A 13,892-nucleotide genomic window follows, 5' to 3' on the forward strand; every position below is an offset into this window, starting at 1 on the left:
GTATAGAGACTGCTTAAATAATTTCTGATATATGTATATCTTTCACTTGTATTGCCCTGTTATTATATAGGAACCCTATTGATGTGGTGTAAGGGGTGGGAGGAAGAGAAGTGTTCTATAGATGTATGATTAAGTTTCAGTCTTCTGGGGAGCTTATGTCCCTGGGCTCTGACCTTCACAAGTGCTTCTCAGTTCCCTTCCCCCAAACTTAGGTGTAACAGGACAGCTAGAGAGGGTAGGAGTTAGGTATTTCCCTTCCCCCACATCAGGCTCTGGCAAAATCTCAGTGGGTTAGGGGGCTGGAGAAATAGTCTTTTGAGGACAGGTCTTGTTACAGAGAACAGAGTGCTCTGAAAAGATTTCAAACTGGCTACTTTCCCCCTCTCCCTGACAGAATCACTCAAGGACTTTGTTTCTGGTTATCATTGTGAGAACCTTTTAGGCTCTTCGAGGTAAAACTCACAGAAGTGTGTGCTTTTCCTAAGAAGGGCACTGTTGTGATGCAAATCCTCAAAATTCTCCACATTGAACATCCAGCAATTAATCAATTACAGTTAAGGTTTTCTTATCCTGATACTGGTTGCCATTGAGATTTCTTCATGTAGGTTTGTGCTCTCATAGTTTTGATTCTCCATATCTGCTAGCATGTGACTCAGAATTTTTGGGGCAGTGTATTTTTCCTGTGATCTCAATTCTTTCATGAATCTAAAAATAATTGTGAATTTTTCAATTTTTTAAAGCTATTTTCTGTAGATGATAATTTCTAAGTTCCTTCTGTGTTAGGCTAGAAACCAGAACTTAAATACAATTTTAATAAAAAGTATAAATCCAGAGCTCATACAAGGAATCCAAAAAACCACAAACAGGTTAGACACAAAGAAAACCACATTGAGGCAGATTATTACTAAATTGCTGAAATAGTGTTAAGTAGAAAGTCTTAAAAGAACTAGAAGAAAAGAGGCAGTCTGTGCAGAGGAACAAAAATAAGAATGAACACACATTTCTTATTAGAAACTCATACTGGAAAGGGGTTCAGATCCAGACCCTAAGAGAAGTTTCCTGGAACTCACAAAATAATTCAGGGCAAGACCATACAGTCAAGTGAAAGCAAGTTGATTAAGAAAGTAAAGGAATAAAGAATGGGTACTCTATAGGCAGAGCAGCCCTGCGGGCTTCTGGGTGCCCATTTTTCTGGTTATTTCTGATTATATGCTAAACAAGGGGTGGATTCTTCATGCCTCGCCTTTTTAGACCATATAGAGTAACCTCCTGATGTTGCCATGTCATTTGTAAACTGTCATGGCGCAGGTGGCAGTGTAACAGTGAGGATGACCAGAGGTTACTCTCATCACCATTTTGATTTTGGTGGGTTTTAGCTGGCTTCTTTACTGCAACCTGCTTTATCAGTGAGGACTTCATGACTCGTATCTTATGCCAACCTCTTATCTCATCCTGTGACTAAGAATGCCTTAACCTCCTAGAAATGTTGTCCAGTAGGTCTCAGCCTTGTTTTACCCAGCCCCTATCCAAGATGGAGTTGCTCTTGTTCAAATGCCTCTGACAAAACTACACAAAACCATAAGATAAGGAAATAACATACTTAAAGTACTGAAAGAAAAATACATAATTAGATTTCTATATACATTAAAAATATGTTTCAAAAATGCAAGTAAAATAAAGACATTTTTAGACCAACAAGATTTAAGAATATTTTTCACTTGTACATAGATACGTTAAAATGTTAATGGAAGGTCTCTAGGCAGAAAGAACATGATACCAGATAGAAATTTGAGTATACACAAAGTAATAAAAAATTATAGAAATAATTAATATATGAATACATAGGGAAGACATGTTCTCCATTTATATGTGTGTGTGTATATATATATAATATATATATATGCTCTGAGTAACAAAATGTTTAAAGCACATAATAACTCTGTATTATTATGTTTATAAAATAAGCTGAAGTAAAATACATTACAAAAAGAAAACTAACAACACAAGTAAGGAAATAGAAGAACAATGTTATAAACTTCATACATTTTATGTGTAGTGGTAACATTTGAAAATATATTGAAATAAGTTACAGATTATAGATCCTAGAGCAAAGGATTAAAAATATAACTCGTATAGCTATTTAGCCAATAGCTGAGATAAAATGGAATACAGATGTTCCTCAGCTTACAATGGGGTTACATCTTGATAAACCCACTGGGAGTCGAAACTATCATAAATCAAAATTTTACTTAGTACACTATATAGTATCAGTTGTGTACTTTTGTGATCTTATGGCTGACTGGGAACTGTGCTTTGAGTCACTTCCCAGCATTGTGAGATAGTATCGTAGTATATATCACTAGTCCAGAAAAATATTAAGTTTCATAATTCAGCTTCCACTGAATGCATATCCCCTTTGCACCAATGTACAGTTGAAAATTATAAGTAAAATTACATAATTTGGGGATCATCTGTACTAAAAGGTAATAATAGTAGTAGTAGGAAAAAGTACAGGACAGATAAATAGAAAATAAATAGTAGCAAGATGGTAGCATTAAACCCAAACACATTAATAATTTTATTAAATCTAAATAGCTTAAGCATTCCAATTAACATGCAAATGCTTTCAGAACAGATAAAACAGAAAGACCCACATACTTGCAGTTTATCGAGTACCCAAATAAAATGTAAAGACACAGGTTAAAAATAAGAAGATGTAAAATATTTATCACATCAGTTCAAATAATGATAAAGCTGAAATGATTGGATGAATATCAGAAAAAGTAGACTTCCAAGAAAGGACTATATTATTAAGAATTTATGAGGTACAATTTATAATTACAAAGGTTGAAGTCATCAAAGAGTTATAACAAATGAGTTTAAAACACAAGCTTAAGACACAAGAAGGAAAACCTACAGAAATTTAAAAAATACATAAAACTACAATTATAGTTAGACATTTCAATAAATTTATCAGTAATTGATAAAATGAGTAGATAAATATACGGTCATAATAGAATTAAATAATGATACCAGCCAACTTCACCTAATTGGTGTTTAATATCACTTCAACCAACTACTACAGAAATATACTTTTCAACTGCACACAAATCATTCACCAAGATAGATGATATTCTGGTTAATAAAAAAAGCAATAAATTCAGAAACAAAAAAGTTATACAAAGTATGTTCTCTGATCAGCATAAAATTAAATTAAACAATGATAACAAAAATATATCTAAGATATCTATAAATATTTGGAAATTAATACACTTCTAAATACTTCATAAAAATAAACCATGAGGGGAAATTAGGAAATATTTTTACTAAATAATAATAAAAACAATATATTTCAAACATTGTGAGATTAGCTAATTCAATGTTCAGAGAGAATTATAGCTTCAAATACTTCTATTAAAAATACGAGGTTTAAAATAAATAATTTAAGATTCTTCCTTAGAACTCTAAAAAACAAAACAAAAAACAGATAAATAAATAAAAAGAACTCTAGGAAATTGAACTCATAGTAAATGAAAAGCTGGAGATAATGAAGAACACAAAAATTTGGGAAAAGCCAAAAGAAGAGAAATCAATGAAACAAGAAACTCTTTTTATTTTGTTTTAAAAATTAACACATTGTTTCATGTTCCTGGCCTTTTCTCTCAACAAAATCTGAGACTTATCTGTGTCATAATATATATGACAGATATATTCTTATATTGTTTAGTAGCATTCCATAGTATGAATATACTACAGTTTATTTCCTTTGGTTTTACTTTTTCAGCTTTTGGCTATTGTGAATAAAGTGGCTATGAACGTTCCTGTTCAAGATCATGGTAAATGGGTGTGTTTTTTTAAATCCAAATTTTAATTTTATTTTTAAGAGACAAAGTCTGGCTGTGTTGCCCAGGCTGGATTCCAACTACTGGGCTCAAGTTCTCCCACCTGATTTCCAAGGAGCTGGGATTAGAGACACATACCACCACACCAAACTGGTCAGTGTGTACTTCTTTTTCCCCTCTCTGGGTTCTCTAAGAGTGGAATGCTTGATGACATTATGAGTGTTTGTTTAAAATTTTAAGAAAACTATTTTATAAAGTAGTTGTAGTATTTGACAATTACCAAGAGAAAAATATGAGCATTTGCATTGCTCCATGTTTTTGCTAACATGTGTTGTAGTCACCATACCGTTATAATTTCAGCCATTCTTGTAAGAAGTTGTATCTCTTTATGATTTTCATCTGTATTTCCCTGATAACTAAAGAGTCTAAACAATTTTCATGTGCTTGTTTATAATCTGCGCATCTTCTGTAGAAGGTTCATATATTGTGTCATTTTACATTGAGTTGTTTGCTGCCTTTTCATTAAAGCATTGATAGAATTGAAGAATTCTAAGAATCCTTTGCATATGCTAGATACAAATTTTTTGTCAAATACGTGTTGAGAATAGTATTTTTCCAGTTTGGAGTTTGTTGTTTTCTTTTCTTAAATATATCTTTTGAAGAGGTGACGTTTTAAATTTTGATGACATCCAGATCGTTAATTTTTCTTTTCCATTTACTGTTATTTATGTGCTAAAAACGTGTAGTCTATCCCAGGTTCACGCAGATTTTCTCCTCTGTGTTAATACTGAACTATTGTTCTGGGTTTTATGTTTAGTCTATGATCTCACATCAATTAGTATTTTTCTGTGTGGGATGAATTTCAAGTCAATGCTCATTATGTTTTCAGCACCATTTTTTGAAAAGACTATCTTACTTACTGCTGTTAAATTCCAATGGCTATTTCGTAAAACATGAATTGATCATTTACGAATCATCCATTTCTGGACTCTCTGCTCCATTTTAATGACCAATATGTTTTTATTTATGCTAATATCACAGTGCCTTTATCTTTATAGCTTTATCATAAGTCATGAAATCAACGAGTACAAATTCCCTAGTTTTGTATCTATGTTTTGAAATTGCTTTGGCTATTCTAGATCCCTTGCATTTTCATGTACATTTCATGTTCAGCCTGTCAATTTGTACCAAAAAATCTTTTGTGATGTTGACTGGGATTTCCTTGAATTTATAGATCAATTTGAGGAAAATGCACATCTAAAACCTGTTGGATCTTTTAGCCCACAAACATGATCTACTTATTTATATTTTTAATGTCAGTAGTGTTTTGTTGTTTTCAGTGTAAAGGACTTGCATATCTCTTATTATATTTATTTCTAAATATTTTGTATTTATTAGTTTCAGTTGCATATTCTATTTTTTTAAAGTTCATTTCTGGCTGTTGCAAATCCATGTAAGTTGGATTTATATATTGACCTCACATTGTATCTTGATTAATTTTATTTACTCAAGTAGTTTTCTTATTTTATTTGTTATAATTTTTATGCAGATAATTATCATATATGAATAGAGTTTATATACAAATAATTCTTTTCTAATCTTCATTTTATTTATTGTTATACTAAAGAACTTCAGATACATGGTAGAATAGAAGTGAAGTGATCATCCACCTTTCTTTGTTGTTGTTTCTGATCCTAAAGGGCAAGAATGTAGTCTTTCATCAATATTAATTAACTATAGCTTATTTGTTGCTACCGTTGTGAGGTAGTGAGCATAGTACTCAATAGGTAGTTTTTCAATCCACATCCCCCCGCCAGTACTCCACGGTGCCTTTTATTCCCACTTTTATGTCCATGTGCACTCCGTGCTTAGCTCCCACTTGTAAGTGAGAACATGCAGTATTTGATTTTCACTTCCTGCCTCAATTTGCTTAGGATAATGGCCTCCAGCTCTATCTATGTTGCTTCAAAGGACATGGTCTCATTCTTTTTTATGGCTTCATAATACTGCATGGTATATATGTACTATATTTTCTTTATCCAGTCCACAACTGATGGGAATCTAAGTTGATTCCATGTCCTTGCTGTTGTAAATAGCGTGGCAATGAACATACAAGTGCACATGTCTTTTTGGTATAATGACCTTATTTTCCTTTGAATATATACCCAGTAATGAAATTGTTGTGTTGAATGGTAGTTCTGTTTTAAGTTATTTGAGAAATCTCCAAACTGCTTTCCACAGTGGTTGAACTAATTTACATCCCCGCCACCACTCTACAAGCATTCTCTTTTCTCCTCAGCTTTGCCAGTGTCTGTTGCTTTTTGGCTTTTTAATAATCATCATTCTGATTGGTGTGAGAGTATCTCCTTGTGGTTTTAATTTGCATTTCTCTGAGAGGTAGTGATGATGAGCATTATTTCATATGTTTGTTGGCTACTCATATGTCTTCTTTTGATAAGTGGCTATTCATGTCCTTTGCCCATTTTTTATTGGAGTTATTTGTTTTTTGCTTGTTATTTTAAGTTCCTTATAGATTCTGGATATTAGATCTTTGTCAGATGCATAGTTTGTGAATATTTTTTCCCATTCTGTAGATTCTCTGTTTACTCTGTTGATAGTTTCTTTTGCTTCATAGAACCTCTTTAGTTTAATTAGGTCCTACTTGTCATTTTATGTTTTTGTTACAATTGCTTTTAGGAACTTAATCTAAAATTTTTTTCAAGGTGGATGTTGAGAGGGGTATTTCTTGGGGTTTCTTGTAGGATATTTGTAGTTTGAAGCCTTACATTGAAATCTTAAATCATTCTTGAGTTAATTTATATATGGTGAAAGATAAGGGTCTAGTTTCATTGTTCTGCATATGATTAGTCAGTTACTGAATTTACTGAATAGAGAGTTCACTTATTGAGTAGAGAGTTCTTTCCCTCTTGCTTGTTTTGGTCCGCCTTGTCAAATATCAGATAGTTATAGGTGTTCAGCTTTATTTCAGAATTTTCTATTCTCCTCCGTTGATCTGTATCTGTTTTTGCACCAATACCATGCAGTTTTGGTGACTGTAGTCTTACAGTGTAGTTTGAAGTTGGGTAATGTAATGCCTCCAATTTTGTTCTTTTTGCTTAGGATTGCTTTGGTTATTTGGGCTCTTTTTTGGTTCCATATACATCTTAAAATAGGCATTTTCTAATTCTGTGAAGAATGACATTGGTAGTTTAATAGGAATAGCATTAACCCTGTAATGACTTACTTTGGGCAGTATAGTAATTTCAACAATATTGATTCTCCCAATGCAAGAGCATGGAACAGTTTTTCATTTATTTCTGTCATCTCTGATTTCTTTCAGCAGTTCTGTGTAGTCCTTGTAGAGATCTTTCACCTCCCTGGTTAGCTGTATTCCCAGATATTTCCTTGTCTTTGTGGCTGTTGTAAGTGGGACTATGTTCTTGATTTGACTCTTAACCTGGGTATTATTGGTGTGTAGAAATGCTACTAATTTTTGTATGTTAATTTTGTATCCTGAAACCTTACTAAAATATTTTATCAGTTTTAGTAGCATTTTGACATAGTCTCTAGAATTTTCTAAGTATAGAATCATATCATCAGCAAAGAGAGATAATTTGAATTCTTCTTTTCTTATTTAGATACCTTTTACGTCTCTCTCTTGCCTGATTGCTCTGGCTAGGACTTCTATTACTAGGTTGAATAGAAGTAGTAAGGCTGGGCATCCTTGTCTTGTTCCTAATTTTAGGGGAAACACTTTCAACTTTTTATCGTTGAGTGTGATGTTAGCTATGCACTTGTGATAATTGGCCTTTATTGTGTTGAAGCACACATTCCTTCTTTATCTAATTTGTTGATAAGTTTTATCATGAAAGGATGTTGAATTTTGTCAAATGCTTTTTTTGCACTGATTGAGATGATCATATGTTTCTTGTCCTTCATTCTGCTAACATACCTTATGTATCAGATTGACTGATTTTTATATGATGAATGATCCTTATAACTCAAGGATAGATCCCGCTTTATCATAGTGTATAATCCTCTTAATGTGCTGTTGAATTTGGTTTCCTAGTATTGAGGATTTTTTTCACCTACGCTCATAAGGTATGCTAGCCTATATATTTTTTTTTCTTGTAGTGTTCTTGTGTAGCCTTACTGTCAGGGTATTGCTGACTTAAAAGAGTGTGAAAGTGTTCCCTTCTCTGATTTTTTTGAAATAATTTGTGAAAAGTTGGAGTCAATAATTCTATAAATGTTTGGTAGAATTCATCTGTGACGTGATCAGATTCTTGGCTTTTTGTTGTTGGAAGTTTCTTGATGACTGATTTAATCTCCTTCTTTGTCATTTTTTTTTTTGGGGGGGAGGGGTGTTCTGTTTTTTCTTAATTCAGTCTTTGTAGGTTTGGCCTAAATTTGTTTTTCTTTTTCCAGTTCCCTGAGGCATTTAGTTGTTTACTTGAGAGCTTTCTTTTTTAAGGTAAATGCTTATAACTATAAATTTTCCTCTTAGAACTCCTTTTGCTGTATCACATACATTTTAGTACATTGTGGTTTCATTTTCATTTGTCTCATTTTTTAAATTACCCTTTTAATTTCTTCTTTCATCCATTGACTATACAGGAGCATGTTTTTAAATTTTCACATATATGTCAGTTTTCCAGTTGTTTATTTGCTATATAATTAGGTTAATATAGGTTAATTCTATAATAATCAGAAAAGATGCTTATTATAATTTTATTCTTCTGGAATTCATTAAGACTTGTTTTGTGACCTAGAATGTGACATGTTGTGGACAATGCTCCATGCATACTTGAGGCAAATGTGTATTTTGTTGTTGTTGTGTAGAATGTTCTATCTGTTAGGTCCATTGGTGTATTGAGTTGTTGATGTCTGCTATTTTCTTATTGAATAACTGCCTGGATAATCTCTTCATTATTGTGAGTACTGAAGTCTCTTACTATTACATTGCTGTATATTTCTTCCCTCAGATCTCTCAATGTTTGTTTTATGTTTTTAGTTGCTCTGATTTTGAATATATATGTAGATGTATCTACAAATCAGATAAATGGAATATGATGGATATGATAATCCACACCAACTAAGGAGGGCAAGTGTCTTGCATATATTGGTACCTTTATGCAAATCACCAGTGTTGTCCCCTTCAGAGAAACCAATTACCCCAACGGCCCTCTTCTGGAGGACATAATTGCATAAAGGAATCCTTTCCTTTAGATCTATTATTTCCCTAGGCCACAGTGTTTGTTCATTTAAGCATGGGCTACATAAATTTAGTCACAGCCTTTATTGGGGCCTTATCCTCTGGAGATCACAATATAGACTCCAGTGTGGATAAGGCCCCATGAGTCTCTCCCCATCTCTAGAATGTGCTTCACAGTGTACAAAGTGCTCAGCCTCAAGCAGCTCACTACTGACCTTAAGAGAACATAGACAAGACTTTGGGAAAATAATGTCCTTCAAAAAAAGATATTTTATTTTTTACCTTATGAAAGTCATAAATGCAAAACGTAATATCTAAAAAAATATGGAAGAGTATAAGAAGAAAATTTTATTCCAGAAAGCAACCTAATCTATAACTCAGATATAAAAGCTCTTAATATGCTACAGTGTATCTACTGAATCCATTATTTAAACGAATTACTGAAATTTAGAAAACCACAGTTATTAACAACTTAATTTTTTAAGCAGAAATTATTTGTTGCATTTCAGCTTGCATATTTCAATTAACATTCATTGATCCTTCCTTGTTTTTCTTGGCCTTGATGACCTTTAAAGAGAGATAAGAAAGACATAATGAGACCCTACATACTGAAATGAAGCTCTGCTTATGGTTCTCTTTTCACCTGCACATCTTTTCTTCCCATTGGCTACATTATTCTCCTTCTACCCTATGAAAGCTCATTAGTCACAAAGTTATGAGGATCTACCTTCAAAAAACTCATTTTCCTCCCATTAACTAATCTCTCTTTGTCTTTTTCCTTCCTGAATAGATTTTTGAAATAAACTTCTGTGGTATCCTGGTTAACCAGGTGCCCAATTTTTTAAAAGTTTAGATTTGTAACATTTGCAGAGTCTGGTGGTATACATATTTTTCACATGGCTGATTTCAAACTACCACATGTTTAACAAGCAGTGCATACAATTCCTGAATTTCCAACAATAAGCTGTGTTCAGTAAGGATAGGAGTGAACTCCAGCACACTACTTCTAGTAGATATCTCTGCCCCAAGCCTAATTGCTCTGTAATGCAACTCCATAGATACCAGAATATTTTTTGCTAAAATGTCAAAGTGATCAGGCATTCTTCTGCATAATTTTGTTTCAATTTTTCATGTATTTTCAACAATAAAGTTCCCATTAATTTACTTTTGTAAAAGCCACACTTCTGTTTCTTTTTTATCTTTGGGCCTCAGTAGTCCCCCCTTTTTTTTTTTAAATCTTTGGGTCCCAGAGTCTTCTGCATCTACTGAATTTCAGTTGCACAGAACTCATTATGCTGTGTCACGCTTTTGGAATTTTCATGTGTCATTTCCTTTGCCCAAAAGTCCCTCTAGTGTCTTTACCTTCCTAAAAAACAATACTATCTCCCACAGTTCAGTTTATTGTGATGTGCCAGGCTGTGAGATAATTATTATGTATGCAGTGTTTGAATGTTTAAACCATTCCAATGAAGTGGAGACTTCCATTATTTTAGCGGACCAATTAAACTATTTCTCCAATGTCAGCCAACTAGTGCTTGTTAAAGGCAGGATTCAAATCAGATCTGTCTTATTCAAAGCCCTTGCTCTTAAGTCCTATGTTCCCTGTTCCTAGACACATCTTTAAATCAATTAACACTAGTATTATATCCTTTCTACAGCTGTATGAATGCCTTTACCTTAATATCCTTTTGAAAATACTCCAGTTACAAATGCAAGGGCATTGTTTAGGTTCTCCTTTCACTCGCTGGACTCTCTGAGTAATACATGAGGAATCTGGTGTTCCCAAAGCCTAAGCCAAATTATTTGCCTCTTTAGCAAACTCATTCTCCTCTATCCAGTTCCCACCTTGATGAAGCTGTGACTTCCACACACCAGTTTCAGCTTGCGGTTTACTGTTCTCAGTTGAAAACAGAAGAGTCGAAGTTTATCTCCTTTCTCACACTTGATATTGTGCCATTTTCCATTCCCCACTACATCCATGGATCCTGTATTATCTTTTATTTCATAGATTGTGTTCTTCGTGTGTATGCTTTTCTGCAAAAGAAGATTAATATCCTGTTTCTGAGAGGATTATTAGTATCATATACATGAGAAAGAGCCTCATGACAAAGTTAATGCAATATGCACGAGAGGAATGACAGGTACAGATCATACATGTGGCTTGGCCTGCCATCTCACAGGGCCCATCTTTTATTATCCAACAACAAGATATTTTTCTTCCTGCAATTTTACACCAATAAATATTTCCCTCTTTTTCTCCTGCTACCACCTTCAGATCAGCTGAGAGTAAATAAAGCACCTAGATATAGAGGAATCAAAAATTCCTATAGGACTTCTTGGCTTATGGTCCTGTGGAAAACCAAATGTATGCTTTCTACAATTATTCAGTCAGTAGATTATGAGGAATTTCACTTTATTATTATTTTAATTTTTTAAAATTTCAATAGCTTTTGGGGTACAAATGGTTTTGGGTCACATGGGTTAATCATATAGTGGTGAATTCTGAGATTTTAGTGCACCCATCACCCAAGTAGTATACATTGTACCCAATATATAGTTTTGTATCCCTCACCTCCCTCCCAGTCTCCCCCTTCTGAGTCTTGAAAGTTTATTATATCACTCTGTATGCCTTTGTGTACTCATAGCTTAGCTTCCTCTTATCAGTGAGAACATACAAAATTTGGTTTTCCACTCCTGAGTTACTTTGGATTATGAGGAATTTTAAAGGAAAAAACATCGATGACACAATCATTCATTCTTTTTCAGCCTTCCTCATTACTCATTCTTTTCCGGTATCTTGTCCCCATTGACCTAGATCCCTCCATTCATACTCTGTAGTTTCTCACACACTATTACTCATCAATTCTGTATTTGTATTTATAAGCAAGATCTCTTAAAGACAGTGTGAGAAAATGTGGAGGTAAATTTAAGGGGCTATCTTGGAAGACATGTATATAGGGTTATAAAGCAGTCAATCATATAAAATGTTAGTTGAGTTCATAGAAATGTGTAATGTTTCAGAGTGGAGAAAGGGATGGAATGCATCGTCCTAACTAGCATCTTGAATTTGGACATGGACATATCAATAAAACTCTGTGCCTTGTAATTATTTTTTTTTGTAAATAATATGATGAGATTGCCTTATCCTCTAAGTATCATGGAATTCAATATTTCTCAGTTGTTCAATGCTGTCTTCATAAATAAATGAATAAATAAATAAGACAGAAGAGCAACAGCACATGTTTAGATTGTATGGATAGCTGTTGAATGTATTTGCATTTATGAGCATACCAGCCAATCCACTTATTACTCCAAATATATGTCACAACCAGAGTTCAACCTTAGTAGCACGATTCATTATTTAAAATAAATTTATCAAAATTCAAAGTAAAATTATCAGTGCTCATTGGGATGGAGCTGAAAGAGATGTTATCAGCCTGCTCCCGTTGATTTGGACCCTGTATTGTCCTCTAGTTTATTGTGGCTGACAACAGATTATTACTGCTAATATTTCTTAGTAACTCTTTTTCAAAGTCCCTACATTTACTTTGGCGTAAGAAAGTTAATAGGTCACTTAGTCCTATTTCCTATTTTGTGGGAAAACTTCATCAGTATCTCTAGTCAATATAAATTATTGTGTTCCAATATTGAGGCAGTTAGCAAAGTCTGACAAGACATTTAGTTCCAGGTAATGGTAGAGAAAATTAAAACAAAATTAAGGGATTACCTTTTGTAACATAAACAACCCATACACCATTGTTCCAGATGCTTGCTTGTAAAGTTGACTGATCTTGGGAGTTTTATTTGCTATTTCGATAATTCTGTTTGGGACCTCAAAGTTTTGATCAAAGTCAGACACAGATGATGCTTCCTTTATTTCCATTACTCCTTTACATTCAGAGTAATCAGATATGGTAATGACCTTCTTCCTTATGAATTTCTCTTTCAAGCTGATGTCGAAGACTTTCACATGGAAATACTGAGTCTTACTGGCCACTGTAGCATGAAACATTGTGCTTTTCCCATGTTCTGGGGACTCATATTTAAATGGTGCTGTTGCTTTCAGTACCATCACTGTCACTGGGTCCTTTTGGGGAACATTTCTTCTTGTATCCACCTGACATTGGGCCTGGGTTTGCTGATTCTGTGTTGGGCAGACACAAGAAAATAAACTTAAAACTTTGAGCAGGAGGTCGGACGCGGTGGCTCACGCCTGTAATCCCAGCACTTTGGGAGGCCGAGGTGGGTGGATCACGAGGTCAGGAGATCAAGACCACCCTGATTAACACCGTGAAACCCCGTCTCTACTAAAAATACAAAAAAATTAGCCGGGCATAGTGGCGGGCCTCTGTAGTCCCAGCTACTCGGGAGGCAGAGGCAGGAGAATGGCGTGAACCCGGGAGGCGGAGTTTGCAGTGAGCCGAGATCACGCCACTGCACTCCAGCCTGGGCGACAGAGCGAGACTACGTCTCAAAAACAAACAAAACAAAACGAAACAAAAAACTTTGAACAGGAATACAAAGTCACTCTGCACGAGTGACTCTGCAGAGCTTTCGACCCAACAACTTTCACAGATACGTGGAGCTGGGGGCTCGGCTAGACAGGGATTGCTGAACTGAAAGGAAAGACACATGAGCTGGTATAGTTTAGCTAGTGAAAGTCTAAGGTAGCAGACAACGGGCTTGGAAATTAAATCACCCTCATTGACTCAGAATAATCTTCCTGAAGCGAAGCATGATTATCTGCATGAACAATCTAGAGCAGCAGACGATGAAAGCATTATTGTGAAGAAACTTTAAAGAAAGATTAGAATATAATAACAAATCCAAATATC

The 13,892-nt window shown here is 34.2% G+C and overlaps 1 protein-coding gene across 2 annotated transcripts in view; it reads right to left on the reverse strand.

Moving 5' to 3' along the window:
• Positions 1 to 9,380: 9,380 nt before the first annotated feature.
• MNDA (myeloid cell nuclear differentiation antigen) overlaps positions 9,381 to 13,892 on the reverse strand; it is a 45,303-nt gene continuing 40,791 nt past the window's right edge. For both annotated transcript variants that reach the window (XM_007976599.3, XM_007976596.3), the window contains 3 exons: positions 12,785 to 13,201; positions 10,903 to 11,091; positions 9,381 to 9,624 (listed from right to left, as the gene is read on the reverse strand). In XM_007976599.3, the coding sequence (XP_007974790.1) occupies positions 9,577 to 9,624; positions 10,903 to 11,091; positions 12,785 to 13,201 (654 nt within the window). In that variant the 3' untranslated portion in view covers positions 9,381 to 9,576. The remainder of the gene's footprint in view (positions 9,625 to 10,902; positions 11,092 to 12,784; positions 13,202 to 13,892) is intronic.

The sequence above is a fragment of the Chlorocebus sabaeus genome, chromosome 20, assembly GCF_047675955.1.
Source record: "Chlorocebus sabaeus isolate Y175 chromosome 20, mChlSab1.0.hap1, whole genome shotgun sequence".
Lineage (NCBI taxonomy): Eukaryota > Metazoa > Chordata > Mammalia > Primates > Cercopithecidae > Chlorocebus > Chlorocebus sabaeus.